The sequence below is a fragment of the Chenopodium quinoa genome, unplaced genomic scaffold (assembly GCF_001683475.1).
Source record: "Chenopodium quinoa cultivar QQ74 unplaced genomic scaffold, ASM168347v1, whole genome shotgun sequence".
NCBI classification, from domain to species: domain Eukaryota; kingdom Viridiplantae; phylum Streptophyta; class Magnoliopsida; order Caryophyllales; family Amaranthaceae; genus Chenopodium; species Chenopodium quinoa.
This window is the reverse complement of record NW_018744284.1, coordinates 438,857-457,942: the sequence shown is the minus strand read 5'-3', so window position 1 is coordinate 457,942 and position 19,086 is coordinate 438,857. Positions and strand designations below refer to the sequence as shown.

Here is a 19,086-nt window from a genome sequence, read left to right as displayed (position 1 = left end):
CAAATATGTACTTGTCTGCTCTTTGATGTATGTCTTCGTTTTTGTATCTTATCTCTTTTTAATCTCTGATGTTATTTTCCCTTATTCTTACAGAGAGAAGAATAGCATCATACCTGAGTGCAGTAGGGCAGAAATTTCTTGCAGTATACCGTTCATGGGGGACCTATATTGCTTTTCTGACTATACTTATTGCTGTATACCTGGTTAGACCCAATTATATATCATTTGGGTATATTTTTCTTTTACTTTTTTGGATCATTGGAAGACAACTTGTTGAACAGACAAAAAGACGCCTATGGTTTCCCTTGAAAGCTTATGCTATAATGGTGTTCGTCTTCATGTATAGCCTCAGCATTTTTCCTAGCTTTCAAACATGGCTATCTCATATTATTGATCTTTACCCAAACCTTGGTTATAAACCTGAAGCTTCTCTGTTGGATAACATCTGGGAATCAATGGCAATCTTGATTGTAATGCAACTTTATAGCTATGAAAGGAGACAGAGCAAGTACAATGAACCATGTGACACTAATGTGCTGCAATCAGGAACAGTTGGTTTTATGAGAAGGTTTATGATATGGCACAGCAATAAACTTCTGTTTGCTGCTCTATTTTATGCAGCCATATCACAAATAAACGCTATAGGTTTTGTGTATCTTCTAGGCATGATCATCTGCTCAACTTTCCCTAAAACTTCAAGGGTCCCGTCAAAGTCATTTCTGGTTTATACAGGATTTGTAGTGATGGTGGAATATCTTTTCCAGATGTGGGGTCAGCAGGCAAAGATGTTCCCTGGCCAAATGCATTCAGATGTGTCTCATGTCTTGGGTCTCCAAGTGTTTGAGCCTGGGTTTTGGGGAATAGAATCAAGCTTGAGAGGAAATGTTTTGGTAATTTCTGCTTGTACACTTCAATATAATGTTTTTCATTGGTTGGATAGGATGCCAAATAATAATGTATTGATGGGTGAGTGGGAGGAGCCATGTCCTTTATTTGTCACAGCCGAAGATGATGCAGTTACTATGTCCAGCTATGATGAAGAAAACAGCTCAGTACCACATTCCACACTTTCTGATATGGTAAAGACTACAGCAAGCTATACATGGAAATCAAATACCACTGACCCTTCTGAACCAATTCTTTTGGGAAGAGAATCTGAGAATTCCAGAACTGAAAGATATTCGTCTGGATACTTTTGGGAAACCATCAAGGAGAGTCAAAAGTGGAACAAGAGGAGAATTCTTGCTTTAAGAAATGAGAGATTTGATATGCAAAAGACGACCTTGAAAGTTTACCTGATGTTTTGGATCGAAAATATGTTTAACCTCTTTGGTCTAGAAATTAACATGATTGTCTTGCTTCTTGCTAGTTTTGCCCTCTTGAATGTCATTTCACTGCTCTACATTGGTTTGCTTGCTACTTTTGTTCTTTTGGATCGACGAATTATTAGAAAGCTATGGTCTGTTCTGGTTTTCCTGTTTGCATGTGTCCTGATTCTTGAATATTTTTCCATCTGGGAGAATAAGATGTCTCTGAACCGACAATCCCCACATGAGATTGCTGTTCGTTGCCATGATTGCTGGAAAAGCTCAAAGCTACACTTTCAGTATTGTCAACGCTGTTGGCTAGGTATGGTATTTGTTTTCCCCTTTTTATGCAGTAGTATTGAGCAAATTCTGATCATTACTTAAGTGATTAGTTTGCTGGTAGGATTAAGATGTAAATTATTATGATATCAGAATAAGAAGCCCTTAGGGGGAGGGGGGGGGGGTGTGGGCGGTTGGGCTGCAATGCAAATGGTCGTACCTAGAAGTATTTAAGACTACCATTAGTTTGTAGGCATGTGAAGTTTCTTTTCCTCTTGAGTTGCTTCATTCGTCTAGACCTGGGAAATTGAGAATGGTTCTAATTTTTGCCAACTTTTCATTTGTTTTGAACTGTATAATTCGAGAAGTATCATTTGATTTGTTCTTCACTAACATACCTTTACACTATGAGCACTTACAACCAAACCCCGCTACCCTAGCACAAAGAACCCTTTACTTTGTCATCTATGCAAGGAAAAATGAGTCCACAGATCATCTATTTACATATTGGTGGAAGGAAACAACTTCACAGACTTCTTAATGTCTCTTATATCATTTGATGTTTTATGCCTGGTGTTTGGTCAAATTATAAGTTTGAAGATTGGAGATTTTGTTTTAGGGAATAGTACACAGTTATACACCCTCAAGATCATAGTGCTTAGTCTATACCAAATGATTGGGTGGATGACGTGTCTTTAACAGCAAAGATGTTGTGGAGATTTGTTTAAATATTGAATATTACACAGTAATATACCCTTGTGATCATAGTGCTAAATCTTTACCAAAGGATCAGGTGGATGTTGTTTCTTTAACAGCAAATATATTGTGAAGCATGTAGCACTTGGACTCTCTCTCTCTCTCCCACATCACACTTTGTTGTGACCTATGTGTAACCTTCACAGCCAAGCAAAGAGATAGATGACCTCTTCGAAAAAGGTATACTTGCCATACAAAAATGAAATGTACACTTTGTTGGTATAGGTAGTACAATCAATTCCTTATAGAGGAATATTTTACCTTCATTGGGTGTTACATAGTATGTAGTCTTGTAAGAAGATTGCAACTTTTTGTTGTTCTTTGATGACAGATTGACATACATGTCTCTCTTGAACTGCTGCCTAGTCCGAAATCCCCACTCGTAAGGTATCATTTGTAACACCCCATAGATCACAATGTCACTTTCTTGTCCATTGGGCTCAATATAAGGTCACACATGGTTGTTCTATTATCATTTATAACACTCCATAGATCAAAATGTCACTTTTTATTCTTTCATGCTCTGTCAAATCCTTGTAAAAGCATCTCTTAACCATTTTCCCTGGGACCATTTGAAAATGGAGCTGGTTGCTTTAAGATTTTTTTTTGGCAAGTTTATGGAAAGAGAATTGGAGTAGAGAGTTAGAAAATATGAGATATCATTAACTACTATAGAAAATAATTCTTGATAGGCATTGACTACTCATTATATCCCTTCTTTCTCATTGCTAATAGTGGATATCTTTGTCAAAAAATTATGAAGTAATTTAATGAAATTCTTATGTTAATCATAATTTTACAAACCAAACTATTTCTGTAATGAAAGTAATCTTCTATACTAATTTTATAAGTAATATTAATCTGCATTCTTATGTCAATGTTCTGTAAAATTTGGAAAAGGGATTTATGCAGCCATTTTTTTTGTTGTCGTTTCCTTTCGTGATGGAGAATTCCACTTCTTGATGATTATAATACAATAGTAGGTCTTGTTTTGCTAGATTATTTCTCTTTTAGATTCCTACTACGCAACTAAGCCATAAATCTTAATTTTTAACTTTTCATCATGTTTTGCAGGGCTTGTTGTGGATGATACTCGAATGCTTATCAGCTACTTTATAGTCTTCATCGTTGCTTGTTTCAAGCTGCGTGCTGACAGATCACCCAATTTATCAGGGTCATTTACTTTTAATCAGATGATGTCTCAGCGCAAGAACATATTTGTTTGGAAAGACCTTTCGTTTGAAACAAAAAGTATGTGGACCATTTTTGACTATCTGAGACTTTACTGTTATTGCCACCTGCTGGATCTTGTGCTTACTTTGATTTTGATTACTGGAACTTTGGAGTATGACATTCTGCACCTTGGATATCTTGGTTTTGCTTTGGTGTTCTTTCGGATGAGATTGGAAATTCTTCGGAAAAGAAACAAAATCTTCAAGTTCTTGCGCATGTATAATTTTGTAATTATAGTTCTGTCTCTTGCATATCAATCTCCTTTTATTGGAGTCTTCAATGAAGGAAAGTGTGGCACTGTAGGTTACATTTATGAAGCCATTGGATTTTATAAATATGATTACGGGTTTCGTATTACTTCAAGATCTGCATTGGTTGAGATCGTCATCTTCATGCTGGTTTCACTGCAGTCATATATGTTCTCATCTCCAGAATTTGAACATGTATCACGATATCTTGAGGCAGAGCAAATTGGAGCTATTGTACGTGAGCAAGAGAAAAAGGCTGCATGGAAGACATCACAGTTACAGCATATCCGTGAGACTGAAGAGGAGAAAAGACAACGGAATATGCAAGTGGAGAAGATGAAGTCAGAGATGCTTGACCTGCAAGTTCAGCTTCACAGTATGAACTCTCCGGGTAATCATGGTCAGCTATCTCCTGGAAGTGGAGGTTTAAGGAAAAGGAGAAGTGCCTCTTTTATTGTGGATAAAAATTTTACGGCTGCTGATAAGGAGGAGTTGTTAAGTCCCTCTTTTAACTTTGATAGAGGTTTTAGGGCTGCTCACACATTAAGAGAGGGGCAGAAGACTTCTGGTGACTTCGCTCTACCTTCAGAATTGCTTGGATCTCCAGTTAAAAGAAAATCTGAAAGTCCAATTGCGGAACAATTAACAACTCAAGATTCGAAAGAAATATCTTTTGGTGAAATTACTGAAATTGAGGATTCTGATCACCAGTCAGTAGTTGAAAAAAAAAGAGAAAGCTCTAAAGGCCAGTCAAAGGATCACCCATTGAAATCTGCGGTGCAGCTGATAGGTGATGGTGTTTCTCAAGTACAATCTCTTGGAAATCAAGCTGTTACCAATCTTGCAAGTCTTTTGAATGTATCACAAGAAGATTTGGATTCGACAGGCCATTCTTCTGATGATGATGTAGGATGTGGTGAAATGGAGAGCCAAAATCCTGAAAATGTTCATATAGCTCGTACATCTTCATTGCAGTCTGACAAGAGTAGAACTATGTCCGAATCTGTGAAGCTGAAGCTTTTGAGAATCTTTCGGCACATATGGTCCCAGATGCGATCCAATAATGATATTGTTTGTTACTGTTGCTTTATTCTTGTTTTCCTTTGGAACTTCAGTCTGTTATCTATGGTATACCTTGCAGCCCTTTTTTTCTATGCTCTATGTGTTAACACAGGCCCTAGCTATACCTTCTGGGTTGTCATGCTAATCTATACAGAGTTTTACATCTTAATTGAATACTTGTACCAAATAATCATTCAACACTGTGGATTGATTGACTTGACTTTGCTTCAAGAGTTGGGTTTTCCTCATCATAAAATCAATTCATCATTTGTGATAAGCTCATTGCCTCTCTTTTTGGTCTACCTATTTACGCTTTTACAAAGCTCCATAACTGCACAAGATGGTGATTGGAGTGCATTATCGGAGTTTAATGCTATCAAGAGAAAAATGCATGAACGAAAATATGTTGGCCCATGTTCTAGCTGGAGTGAAAAGCTAAACAAAATTTTCCAACCACTGAAAGATGGAGTGGAGATGATAGCTAGAAGCTGCTTAAGTTACTGGAAATCTCTAACTCAGGGAGCAGAGTCTCCTCCATATTTTGTTCAGCTGTCCATGGACGTTGGGGCATGGCCAGAAGATGGCATTCAACCTGAGAAGATTGAGTCAGGAATGAATCAATTGCTTCAGCTCGTCCACAGTGAACATTGCAAGGGAGAAAATCCAAATGTTTGCCCTTCTGCTTGCAGGGTTAACATTCAGAGTATTGAGAGGAGTGAAGAAAATCCCAATGTAGCTTTGGCTGTGTTTGAAGTTGTACATGCGCTTCCGCTGCGAGATTGTGTGTCTAAGGGTTGGTCAAAATCACTAACACCTGCTTCCGATGTTGCAAGAGAGGTTCTTATTGCAAAATGTTTGGGATATGTTGAAGAAGTTGGATTCCCATATCCTGTACTATCTGTAATTGGTGGTGGAAAAAGAGAAGTTGATCTATATGCCTATGTATTTGGTGCTGATCTTGCAGTTTTCTTTTTGGTTGCTATTTTCTACCAGTCAGTCATTAAGAATAAAAGTGATTTTCTTGGTGTTTATCAACTTGAAGATCAGTTCCCTAAGGAGTATGTGTTCATATTAATGGTAAGCCTCTACATCTGTTACTATTTCATTTATGTGTCGTATTTGGTCAGGTGTCATACTGATGTGTTAAGATTTCGTATATATTTTGGAAATCAATCAGTTGAAAACATTTTGTGTTCACGGTCTATGTACACTAATGTTCATTGACTCACTATCAAAAAGAATTAAAGCAAATTCTATAGTCGCAGAGTTGAAGAAATTAATGTATATGGTTTGTGCACACTTCCCTAGCCTTTCTACGAAGTTGGAAAGTCCGTATTGCAGTAAGATTTACCTGAATAATGCATATCATAACTCTACAAGGGAAGACACTTATAACTGATCAATTTACCTTTTCTTAAGTAGGCATAGAGGAAGAAGAATTAGAGGCACAAATTTTGTTGAAGGTCTGCATAATTTTATTTTATTTTATTTTCTGTAGGTGTCATGGTTAGAAAGGAAAAAAAAAAAAATTTAAATTTGGGAGTTTTTGCAGAATTTGATTATACATCTTTCATGCCTTTGGTGATACTCTATGGAGGTCCGAGGTCTTGAGTTGTTTTTCAGTAATGTAAACTGTAATTTAGCATGCATATCTGTCTTACCATTATTTTTCTACAAAGATTCTAAGTCTTGTTTTTTGTATCTTCATATATTTTCTGTATCTTAATTAATATATTAGATATAAATCAAGTAGAAAGTTACTCCTTCCGTCTATATTTATTTAAATTTTCTTAAGGTTCAAAAGAAGCCAAAGTAAGAAGATGTAGAGATGGAACTGGTCCCTTTCTTTATAATGCTATAAGTAGAAATGTCAATCTCCTTGTTCATACTGTCTATTGATAACTTTTGGGTGCATTTACTATGTAGAGGGATAAGGGAGAAGAAGCAAGAAAGGGAAAAGAAAGAAAAACCCTCAAAGCTTTGATGTTTGTTAATGGAGGGAAAATAAGAAAATAAAACCACAACATATCTCTCTACCATATAATTACCTGCACTGCCCCACTCAACCTTACACCACCTCCACTTAACACAATTGTGCCTCCCCTTTTCACACCAGTAGACTCCACTTGCATCACACAACCCACCGCACAAGATCTGGGATTTATTATGATTAATAGCGCAACCTTATCAGCACTGCACAATCTCATCATCACCAGCATTGTACAATTCCACCACACAGAATAGCCTTTGGTGTGATGAATAAGAAGAGAGAAGTTGAGAGACACAAATTCAGAGATCAGAGGGAAGCTACAATAATTGGAGGACTGTGTCATAGATTAAGAGCAGTCAGCGGTTGATGATTTATCATTGGGGCTTATTTGTTGTTGTTGGAGGGAGAAAGAACCAGGTAGAAAGTGGGGAATGGAGATGAGAAACCTTGGGGAATTGGGGTGGGGAGTTAGTGTAGAGGACTTATAGAGTTATAGGTAAATCAAAATAAGAAGAGGGCGAAGGAAATGACAAAATTATCCCAACTAGGAACATCTAAGGTAATCAGTCTGCTCTTTCCCTTACCCTTTAATGAAGATCCCAATCCAACCCACCCCCACCTTTAGTCCTTTGATTCAGTGACCATCAAATGTAAGTATCAAACAGTAGGAATAACTTTAGAATGTTATGTTTTTTATTTCAATTACTAAATCTGTTATTTTAAATTTTGTAATCGCATCATTACTTTTATTGCTACTTTTATCTGGTAGTGTGCATTTTGTTAAAAATCCAAGCTTATGTGTGTGTGTGATGGTATAGTAACTTTGCTAATTGTTTGTATGCAGGTTATCTTTTTCTTAATAGTGGTTGATCGAATTATTTACCTATGTTCATTTGCCACGGGGAAAGTTTTGTTCTACCTTTTCAACCTTGTACTCTTTACGTATTCAGTTACAGAATATGCTTGGAACATGCAACCATTTCAACAGTACGCTGGAATTTTAGCACTTCGTGCTATCTTTCTGACAAAAGCAGTGTCCCTAGCACTTCAGGCAATACAAATTCGCTATGGAATGCCACATAAAAGTACACTGTATCGCCAATTTTTGACCAGCACAGTTTCGAGGATTAACTACCTTGGGTATCGGCTTTATCGAGCTCTTCCTTTCCTTTATGAATTACGTTGTGTGCTTGACTGGTCATGTACTACAACATCATTGACGATGTATGACTGGCTGAAGGTAATAGTAGCTTGCAGTGTATTCATTCCGTTTTCTCCTTATAATCATTGACAAGTGTGCTTGCTGTTTTTTTTTTTATTTATGCCTCTGTTCTTTTTCTTTTTATAATTTGTTACCCAATAAAGTATGATTGTATGTAATGCCCATCCACAATTAAACTTCATTATCCATTATTATGGTCTCTGAGGACAATCATTGACTCTTTTTTTTACTCAGGATGATGGTTAAACTATTGAAGATGGTTTATACTGAAATTACTTTTTGATAGGAATATTTACTGCTTCATTTGTGATATGAATTGGTGTATATTCTAATATTTTGATGTTCACAGTTCACATACTTCAAGTTCAATTTAGGAACACCAGTTCTTGACTGAGGTAGTATTAACTGAAATTATTAATTTAGGGATTTTTTTTTTTTTTGGGTGGTGGGGGGGGGGGTCAATTTTTTTATTTTTTTTTTAAACTATGGAACATTTATATTAGCGGGTGTGCCATACTTTTATTATGAGAGGTCAATAACAGGCGACATTAAGCCTTTTGAAACCTGATGAATGTGCAAGAGAATGTTCTTTTGAAAGATGTTGGCAAGGATGCAAATTGAAGGAAAGGTAAACACTTTATTTAATACCCAACCTGTAGGAAGATCTAGATTCCTGAAGTTTTACACTACAGCCAAATGCTCCAATGGAATGGTATGGAGAAAACCCTTTACTTTTTCTTTTTTAGGGTAATTCTTCATGCTAGCCCTTTTGCTACCTTTTTATTTTTATTTAATTTTGAAATTCAAAAATGGCCCTAAATAAAATTTATTCCAACTTATGACCGTAGTGAGCGTTTTATCATTAATCTTTGGTCAAAAACTATGGTTCACATTAAAATAAAAAAATAAAAAAATATCCCTTCTTTCTCCTCTTCCCCCACCCTACTCCTTACAACCATCACGTCCATGTACTTTTTTCCTTCCCCTGTTTCTCTCTCCTCTGGTGGTGCACTGCCACCACCAACAACCTAATCTTTCACCACCTATTCCCAAGCCCAACGCAACACACACAACTGACCCAACCACAAAGCCCAGCTGCACCACCAAGACAACAATGAATAACTCAACACCAATTCATCAATTTCTACAGAAAATAGAAAATCAATGCACAGTTCATTTTAACAAATAACACAAACCCACTTTGTCAATTAGCTTAGAAACCAAATCACATTTCATTAAATAGAATAACTAAATCCAATTCATCAATTTTTAGCAGAATATTTACCAATTAGCATAACCCATCTTAGTGAAAAATCACAAACACAAAATAAGTCAAATTGAGTGAAAAACTAACCAGGGAATTGCTGCAGTAAATGGGTTTTGGGGACTGAGAGCGAGAGGAGAGAGAGGTGCTGCAATTAGGAAGATGAATACGTCAGTCATTAGGTATCAAAAGAGAAGGAAATTGGGAATTTGAGCAAATTTTACAATTTTGAACAAGGGAGTAGAATGATGAACAAGAAGATTGCGAGGAAACTGAAGAATAAATTGAAGGTTTTGTTTTTCTTTTTTCTCTCTTCTTTAGAGTTTGGGGTTTTTGGATGAGAGAGAAAAAGGAGGGTCATTGGTGTCGGAGGAGAGAAGAGAACTATTGAATGAGGTGGCTGTACGAGTGCCAATGGTGGTTGGTGTTTGTTGTGGTGATGGTGGGGGTTGTAAGGTGTTGTGAGGAGAGAGAGAGAGAGTTGATGATTGTAGGGGCATTTAAGTCATATTAAATAAACTTGGTGAGCGCTTTAGCTGATAAAAAATGAATAAAGGTTGTCATAAAGGAATCAAAGTAAAAGTGTGTCGAACTTAGAAAAATGGATGAAAAAAGAGAGTAGAACTTAGAAAAACGGATGAAAATGAAAAGTGAGTAGAACTTAGGAAAGCAGAGGGAGTATTATCTACTGTTATATCGTGTTCTTTGTGATTTTTTGACTTAATTTTTCCCGTTGGTAATTTTTTAAATTGTCAATTTCACATTTTCAATTGATTTACATTGATCATAATTGTGGCCTTGCATTTTTGTTTCTTCCCTTTGTTTAGCCATTTTTATCGATGTAGTAAAGACCTATTCAATGTTTAATAATGTTGCCATGTATCTTGAACAGTTGGAGGACATAAATGCAAGCTTATATCTCGTCAAATGTGATGCCATTTTAAATAGAGCAAGTCATAAACAAGGAGAGAAACAGCCAAAAATGACTAAGTTCTGCAGTGGCATATGTCTATTCCTCATTTTGATATGTGTCATTTGGGCTCCTATGCTGGTAAGAATCTTGTTAAAATATGAATTTTGAATAATTTGCATTAATTGATTATTGAATTGAAGTCATTTAACCTATACAACTGGATGTTCTGTTTTCATCTTTTGTTACTTGACTCAATTAAAACATATAACTAATTACTACCCCTTTGTTAGAATTGTTTGTTCCTGTCCATAATGACAAATATTTTATCTTCATTATAGGGTCTAGAATTTATAACATTGGAAATACCTTTTTCCTTTCCCTTGGTCAACTGTGATGGTAAAAGGAAAACTGCGGATTGTTATTGGAGTGACCACCTTTGAATACTGCCCCTCTCTATGTTGTCAGCTTTTTTTTTTTTTTTTCTTGTATACATGTATACCCCCTTTTCCTCCCATGCAAGATTACATGGAAATATATTCATAAATCCTTTTATGGGACATCCATACCAGGGAAGTAACTATGTTGGCAGGTACCATATTATTGAGTTTGACACGGCAAGTCAGCAGTTCTAGAGTGGGTGGGTACTATTTCTCTTCTGTAGTTGTGGCTAACTTTGAAATAAAAATAAAAATAGAAATAGAGCTGTCTTGCTTGGTGATAATCTTTACAAAGATGGGGAAAAACACTTGAGTTTGTATTGTAAGATGGCCTATTTTAATATCGAAATTGAGGTAGACAATGTTTCTGTTATGATTTAGATATTCTCTAAGTATGTTTTGGATGAAGAAGCAATATGTTCTTACTCCTTACACAATGTTTGTTTTTGTAAACTTTTTCAATATCGCTGTTGCAAAAAAGTAAGTGTTTCCCAGGATAGGGCTCCTGACGATGTTGCTTTTTTCAGAGGTCCATTGAGTTTCTAACTCTTCTGAAACATGTTCCTTGACATTTTCCAGAGCCCTTTTTTAGCTTAACTATAAAACAATTCACATACTTTTTAATCTTCTTTTTTGTTGGGTTGTATGATCAGTTCTTTTTCAGTTTTTCCATTAGTAGTGTATACCTTTTTGAAACATTCTGAGGGAGGAATGTTGAGGTTTACTGTAATTTCACCACTGTAGGTAGAAGTTTTAATCAATTACACTGACGTTTGCTATACTTTGAGGGAAATAATATTTCCTATAAATAAAAAATAGTGAAGAATTGATTTAATATGATGATAAAGAATACAATATTTCCTCAAACTATTCCTTTCTGGGGAAAAGCAATTTCTCATCATATTATATGTTCAAATGTACTCTTAATTCATTTGTGTTGCATCCCATACAAACTTATATGTAGAACAATCAATTAAAAAAAAAAATTCCCTATGTAAACTTTATCATTTTTCAGGTAAATCAATAGCCCCCACCCAAAAAAATAAAATAACGAACAAGGAAAATAGACTAAAAATAAGTATGCTGAAAAAGTTTCATCCAATAGTGACCAATTTGCAAAAGCATATCTGGTTTTTACTTATGGTTGATTTATAAATTGTTGTTGAATCATCTAAAATGTATTTAAAATTGGATCCTTTACTATGGAAGGTAACTTTGTCTTTTTTCATACTTATGTAAACATAAATGTTTGTTTTGTATTTTGGGCACATGTGTCCTTGAGATAAGATATACTTCCTCCATTCTTTTATTATTGCACCATAAGGGTTTGGCACAAATTTTTGGGAAGTGGAAAAAAGGATGAGAGAGAAAGGTAAAAATACAGAGTTGTTGGTGTGTTGTCGAAGTGCACACAAAGTTAAACCTTATTCACCTTAACAAATAGCTAGGGCAATTAAGAGTCGATCCCACGAGGAAAGTAAGTCTAAAGTAACAAGTCTCCATATCCAAGTTCCACAAAAGTAACACGATTTGGGGGGGTTTTGATATGAAAAATCTAATCTAAAATAACTAAAGGAACAATAGATAAAAGGAATTATAACTAAAGAACAAGCAATCAATGGAGAAAACACTCAGTAGATAATCAGATTCCAGCCATGGAACTTCGTAAAATCATTTACACATTAATTAACCCTCTAGGAACAGCTTGACTTATGGAACAAGTTCCTTTGTTTTCCCTTATTAATGGTTAGATCCGGTACGACTTTCACTAACCCTAACAAACAAATAACCCCTATACTACGAGCAAGGAATTAACGTGTTGACATCATTAGGAACTAGGAAAACATCAAGCCTAGACAACCATGACATTATTGGAACATGGTTTCACCTACATCAAGAATTACTTTACAATTTATAGTGTGGAACGTCCTCCTCTACAATTGGTTGCTACTTCATTAACATTCCCAAGTAATTACGGACTTAGTAGTATTAATTAGCAATAGAAATCAGACCTAAACAAATAGTTCCGCACCTACTTATAAGAAATCATCATTCATAGAAATAAACAGTAATTCAAGAATATTCCCAAAACATTAACTAATAATCATTATAACCCAAAGTAACTTGTCTCAAATACTAATTACATGGCCTCCTCTAACTATTACCGAGCATAAAGAATTACTCACTCATGTTACAGAGCAAAGAAGAAAGGTTTTTGAAGAAAAACATTTCGAGTTCCTCTAGGCAGTTTCTTCTAAACGTGAGCACAAGTGCAATGAATCTGGACAGATCTCGGACTGCTAGTAAGTTCCTTTGCGTCAGTAAGGAACTCAGCATATATTTATTTGCATTTGACATTGGCTCCTATATTCAGTTCATCTTTTTATCATCCAAAATGACTCAATAACCTATAAAAACACGCAATAAGGAAATAAATCACAAAATACCAAAAACATCGATAAAAGCACTAAAATGCTAAAGGAACTAACCTAAAATCTAGGTAACATGACTATAAAATAGTGTCATAAATGACACTCATCTGTTGAAAAGTAAGGGCATATTAGGTATTTGTAGTGTGAACACAAATATTTTTTTTCCTAAAATGGATATGGTGCAATATTTGTAAAACTTCCTTAAAAGGCAAGTGGTGCAATATTAAAAAAACGGAGGAAGTATAATTTAAGTACCCGAGTAATTCATGGCACATAATATCTTCATTAGAAAATATACTTGAATGTTTGATAATAGGTCATCTTAATGAACTTATTAATTCATGAGGCCATCATAGACTAGGTTCATATTCCTGTTAATGTGTACTTTCCAATTATGAAAGTTTCAAAATTTTTAAATTGTGGAAAAATTGTTTATATATCGATATGCAAACACAGACATAATAATATGATGTGGTCTGATCTGATAATTTTTTGATTAAGCAAATATTTGCTTCTCAACATACCCTTAGTGTAATTAGGCTTAACACATGGATATTACAATGAATTTCCCTCTTATATGATAGAAAAGTTATAATTCAATATTGATGCTTAATTTCTCAATTATAAACTCACATGTTTAATTCCTTGTTCTATTTAATTGTTTAGTCTTTCATTCTTCTTTTTGTTTCCCAAATCAATATAGTTATACATAGATGAAGTTAATAATAAAAAAAAAATATAACTTAAATGCTAAATTTTGTTCTGGTGGCTATGTATGTGAGATTCGGGAGTAATAGAGAGAGTAAGTCTTTTTGGAGCATTGTGTGCCTAGCTAATGGTTTGGATATTTTGCTAGATTATAGAAGTTTCCAAGTTCGATATTTGGGGTGTCAGTAATTGTGAAACACAGTAGTTCACATTTCTCTTTGGAGCTTCACTGTTTCTCTTGTCTCTGGATTGTCATTCGTTAACATAATAACATACTTAGTATGTCAAGTGCTTATTTTGGCACTACAAAAGTTTATAATGGCACTATTAAATAATTTTGTACTAAGAAAGATGTGAGAGAAAGTGGGTGTGCCATTATGAATAGGAGGGTTAGCATCATTCTTTTCTTTTGTATTAATTTTATTTACTTGTACAAGGTTTTTTCTCTACTTTTCAATCGAGTGAACGACAACTTATGTATAACAATTTTAAAGAAAAATGATTTTAAAAGCTTATTATCAATGTTGCTATATGATGATAATTAATGTGTTTCCTTTTGATCAAAATATAAGAAATTAGAGCTTAAAGTGTTCCATTAGTGGATACTAGTGCATAAAAAGAATATGTTCGAAATTTACTATATGTTGATATTTATTTTAGAATGCATTATATACATATAATGATAATATAAACATTGATTTATTGTGTAATATATATATATATATATATATATATATATATATATATATATATATATATATATATATATATATATATGAACATTAATTTACAGGATTGAACTAAGGCCATGTTATTTATACCTTATTTCCACTTATTTAGTAACATAATAACACAATATACTTACTCTGCCTCGTTGAAAATTACAACCATTTGAATATCATGTGTCAACACACGACATGCCAATGCATAACTATAACTATTAATATCTTTTATTTATTATTAGTAAAATTATCAATTTTTGATATAATAGAAATATTTATTTAGACTCCACAACAAGTTACATAATATTTGATACATTGAAAGTATACATTTAGGCAATTCAATGGACTTAGTATTTATCATGTGAGTTGGTAGTGGAGTTATTATTTATTATTATAGCTTGTGGGTAGTAGTAGCCCTAATAGGGTTTGTCTTTGTTTTCTTTTGTTTATATCATTATTATTATAACTAGTGTGTAATGGGTCTGTTTTTAGTAATAATAGTAAGTGGGTAGTGAGCCCAAAGTGAAGAGGGAGGAATAGTAATTTTTTTCTTTTCCAAAAAAAGCAGGTCCTCTTTATTCATGGAAGTTTGTCAAGTAAATAAGGACGACTTTTGAAGGAGTATGTCAAGTTATTAAGGACGGTGGGAGTACTAGGAAAAATATTTGGTTAAGTTAATATTTGAATAGTGTAAAAAATCAATTTTTTTTCATTTCTATGAAAACAAAGTATGTTATTGAATTACTCCATGCTTTATATATACAAACATATTTCTTCTATTTTGCCTTCTTGCCTTTCTTAATGTTGATCTTTCCCTAGTTTTAATATCTTGTATCCATAGTGTATATTTCTAGTCTTGATTATTATCTATCTTGTATAGATTAGTATTAATTATAGGAAGGTCTTTTTAAATGTTTTATGCTGACTTATATATTTATTTATTTTAATAATTAAACTAAATATTTCTGAAGGGTAAATATGAATTTCCTAAAAATTGATACCAGCTTGGGACTTTCCATATATATAATGTTTTTTGGGTTACCTTTGACGCGTGTAATTGCTTCATAGTTTTCATCATGAATCACCATTGAAAACCTATTTGGGCCATTCAATCACAATAACTAGATGATGTAGATGTCACCCTTGTCCTCATAATATTGCAGCAGCCCAAATTCGTTTTAGTTGTCTTTGCTTTTGCATCGATTTGATTTACTATAACATATTGTTTCTCTACATTTAAAGTATAAGAGACGGTATAAAAAGGTGGGTGGGTGTAAGTAAAAGTAAGAGATATGAGAATGGAAAATATTGTGGGGTAAGAGAGATAAGATGGTAAATGTGTTATGCCAAAAATGAAATAAAGTGAGTTGGACCAAAAAACATAAGTGAGTAGAGCAAACATAAAAACTAATGGAGGTAGTATACCAATGTTAGAGTAAAGAAATTGAGGATTTTGTTGTCAATACTGCTATTTGCTGATGGGCATGCTTGGATTGACATGTATTACTAGTGTAATAAATGTCAAACTTAACAAAATGAAAGCGAAAATAGGGAAGGAGGAGATAGTAGTGGTGTATTTGGTAGGGGGATGCGTAGTGATGGTGTGGTGAGAGGTGAAAGCAGAGGAATTATTACCCTCATTTTGGGGTAGTAGTTATACTAGGGGGAGGGTGGGTAACTATTACCCTCTCCATATGAGGGTAATGATTTCTCTATCTTTCTCTTTTCCTCATGTCACAATTACCTCATTTCATTTGTAAAAACCCTATCTCCTATAACAACACCTCTAATCACTTATGTTTTTTCTGGTTTGACTTTTATTACACCTTAATCACATCCCCAATCCATGCATGGCCTAGTATGTTTTCTTTGTTAAAATGACTTGTTTAAAGAATTATGTCATTGGATATATACTTTGGAATCAATAAATTTACTTTTATGATTTATGGCTGTACTTTTGACAGATGGAATTATGTCATTATTGAGACTCTGATACTCTATCTTCCTTGCAGATGTACAGCAGTGGCAATCCAACAAACATCGCAAATCCTGTTAGAGATGTCAGTGTTCAGGTTGATATTAAGACAAATGGTGGTAGGCTGACCCTGTATCAAACCACCCTTTGTGAAAAGCTGGAGTGGGAAAATGTCAAGAATAAGGATGATCTTGATCCTCAAGGTTTATTGACTACTTATGATATGAATGACATTCAATTAATATGTTGCCAAGCTGATGCTAGTACCCTTTGGCTGGTCCCAGAAGTAGTTCAAAAGAGATTCACTGAGTCTCTTAATGTAGGCAGGGATATGCATATAATTTTCTCTTGGGTACTGACTAGGGACAGACCTAAAGGAAAAGAGGTTGTGAAGTATGAAAGAGATGTTGACAATGCGTCTGATCTTCCAAAAAGGTCTGAGTTACAGTCTGTTTTCAATGGTTCTATGAATAGTTTCCGAGTGAAGAACATCTTTCCAAGATTCTTCCGAGTTACTGGTTCTGGTGATGTGAGACCATTTGAACCAGAGGTATGTTATGCTGAACTTTATATATTTCGCATTTTGCTTAGCTTCTTTCTTTTTTAATCTTTGAAAATGACATCCAAGGTCATTAGAAATTTGTTTATAACGCTACTTAGTGGTTTGTTTATTCATCCTTATTCATTTACTAGTTCATTCTGTATGTTTCCTTATAATTAAAAAAAAAAAAAAAAAACCCTGTTCTTAGCATGGTGTTATGTGATATGAAGAGGTCTAATCTGATTTTAGTGCAATAGCGAGGAAATATATATATTAATTAAGATTTTTTTGCTAAAATTTTATGGAAGTTATGCAAATCATTTGTTGTTATTTAAGAATTCTGAAAAAACTCTTATCTATGTTATTAGGTCACCTTATTGGAAAGATTAAATTCAAATTGCAACAGTGGAAATTTGTTCTTCCTTGAGGGATAAAAACAAGTAGATTTCTTATCATTATGTTGTCTAATATCCTTTGTTTCAGTTAAAAGTCGATGCCGATCTTGTCATCAATCATCAGAATCCTGAGTGGTGGTCATTTTATGATGTCAATCCACTAAACGTTTCTAGATGTGAAGGTCTGACTGGACCTACAGCAATCGTGGTCTCAGAAGAAACACCACGTAAGTATGAGCAGCGCTGGCATACCATAAAGAACTTGAGAAATGAATTTTTGTCTTTTTTTTTTGGCTGTTTTTTTTTAGTGCTTCAGTAATTGTGATGTCTTCTAATGCTTGATTCTTATTAATTAGAGGGACTTCTTGGAGATACTTTAAGCAAATTCAGCATCTGGGGTCTTTATATTACATTTGTGCTTGCTGTTGGTCGGTTCATCAGGCTGCAATGCTCTGACCTTAGAATGAGAATCCCATATGAGAACCTTCCTTCCTGCGATAGGTATTCCTACCTCAGCTTTCCTTTACTTTACATTTGCTAGTTTGTATTGTTGCTGGTTCAATATGATATACCTTAAAGAAGACAAAAAGTTCATGTATCAATAGTTTGAGAATTTGGAGATTGGAGTTGGGTTGAGCACATGTACAGGTACCAGAGTTCCAATTGTTAATGGGTCAAGTTTTAAAGCTTTAATAACCAATTTATTCAGATATAGTTCCACTTTCTAAATGATGAATTCTCATATTGGTTCAAGTTTTTAAATGCATTGTGAAAAAATGAAACTGGACAATCAATGTGAATGGTTCTAATTTTAATACCTGCAAGCGGTCCAAGAAACAGCTGAATATTTAACGTCAGATAACTAGGTAAGTCAAATAGCAAAGGAATTTGAACACCAAGCCAGTCACTTGACTCACTTCTTAAGGAAAATTGAAACTGAACCCTTCTAGACCCTACGTTCAAGGTATATAAAGTTGGAGCACATTGGCAATATATACATATACAAGTATATAATTTCAGCATGAGAATTGTAATTTGTGTCATATATTGTTTGTGATATAAAAGTGAATTGTTGGTCTAGCACTTAGTTGAAATAGTATTTGGAATAAGAGAATTTTAATTTTCGTCTAAGGATTACATATATTGGCGCGTATCGCATTAGAATGGAGAGTATTCTTAAGAATATGACTTTAGTTGATTGAATTGAAGGGCACGTTCAGTCTCTGGGCCAGTCTCCAATTCTAGGGCTAGGAACTTAATCTTTTTTTAGTCATCTACAGTTGCTCTGGCACCAAGATTTATACCAGGGATTGGGCTAGGCTGATTAACCAATGCTATGGCATCACTTCCTTTTTTTTTTTTTTTTTTTTTTTTTTTTTTTTTTTTTTGACGGGATCACTTTGTTTAGGCTTCCTAGCAGAAGAAAGCCCATGAAAATCAATAAGTCTTACTCTTGGGTCCACACTTTGTATCCAAGTTTCCTGGTAAAGCCTAGATTGATTCCACATTCCCTTAGGAGATGGGTTTTTATAAATTTTCTTTGCATTGATTTTTTTAATTTTCTTCGTTGATTCCCCTCCCCCCCCCCCCCCCATCCTAGCT

General features: G+C 34.4%; 1 protein-coding gene across 1 annotated transcript in view; it reads left to right on the top strand.

Moving 5' to 3' along the window:
• The window catches only part of LOC110694944 (piezo-type mechanosensitive ion channel homolog), a 34,673-nt gene that overhangs the window by 14,696 nt on the left and 891 nt on the right, over positions 1 to 19,086 (top strand). Inside the window, exons 15-21 of the mRNA XM_021872136.1 lie at positions 94 to 1,629; positions 3,417 to 5,962; positions 7,720 to 8,115; positions 10,254 to 10,412; positions 16,586 to 17,098; positions 17,573 to 17,711; positions 17,841 to 17,985. Of these exons, the coding sequence (XP_021727828.1) occupies positions 94 to 1,629; positions 3,417 to 5,962; positions 7,720 to 8,115; positions 10,254 to 10,412; positions 16,586 to 17,098; positions 17,573 to 17,711; positions 17,841 to 17,985 (5,434 nt within the window). The remainder of the gene's footprint in view (positions 1 to 93; positions 1,630 to 3,416; positions 5,963 to 7,719; positions 8,116 to 10,253; positions 10,413 to 16,585; positions 17,099 to 17,572; positions 17,712 to 17,840; positions 17,986 to 19,086) is intronic.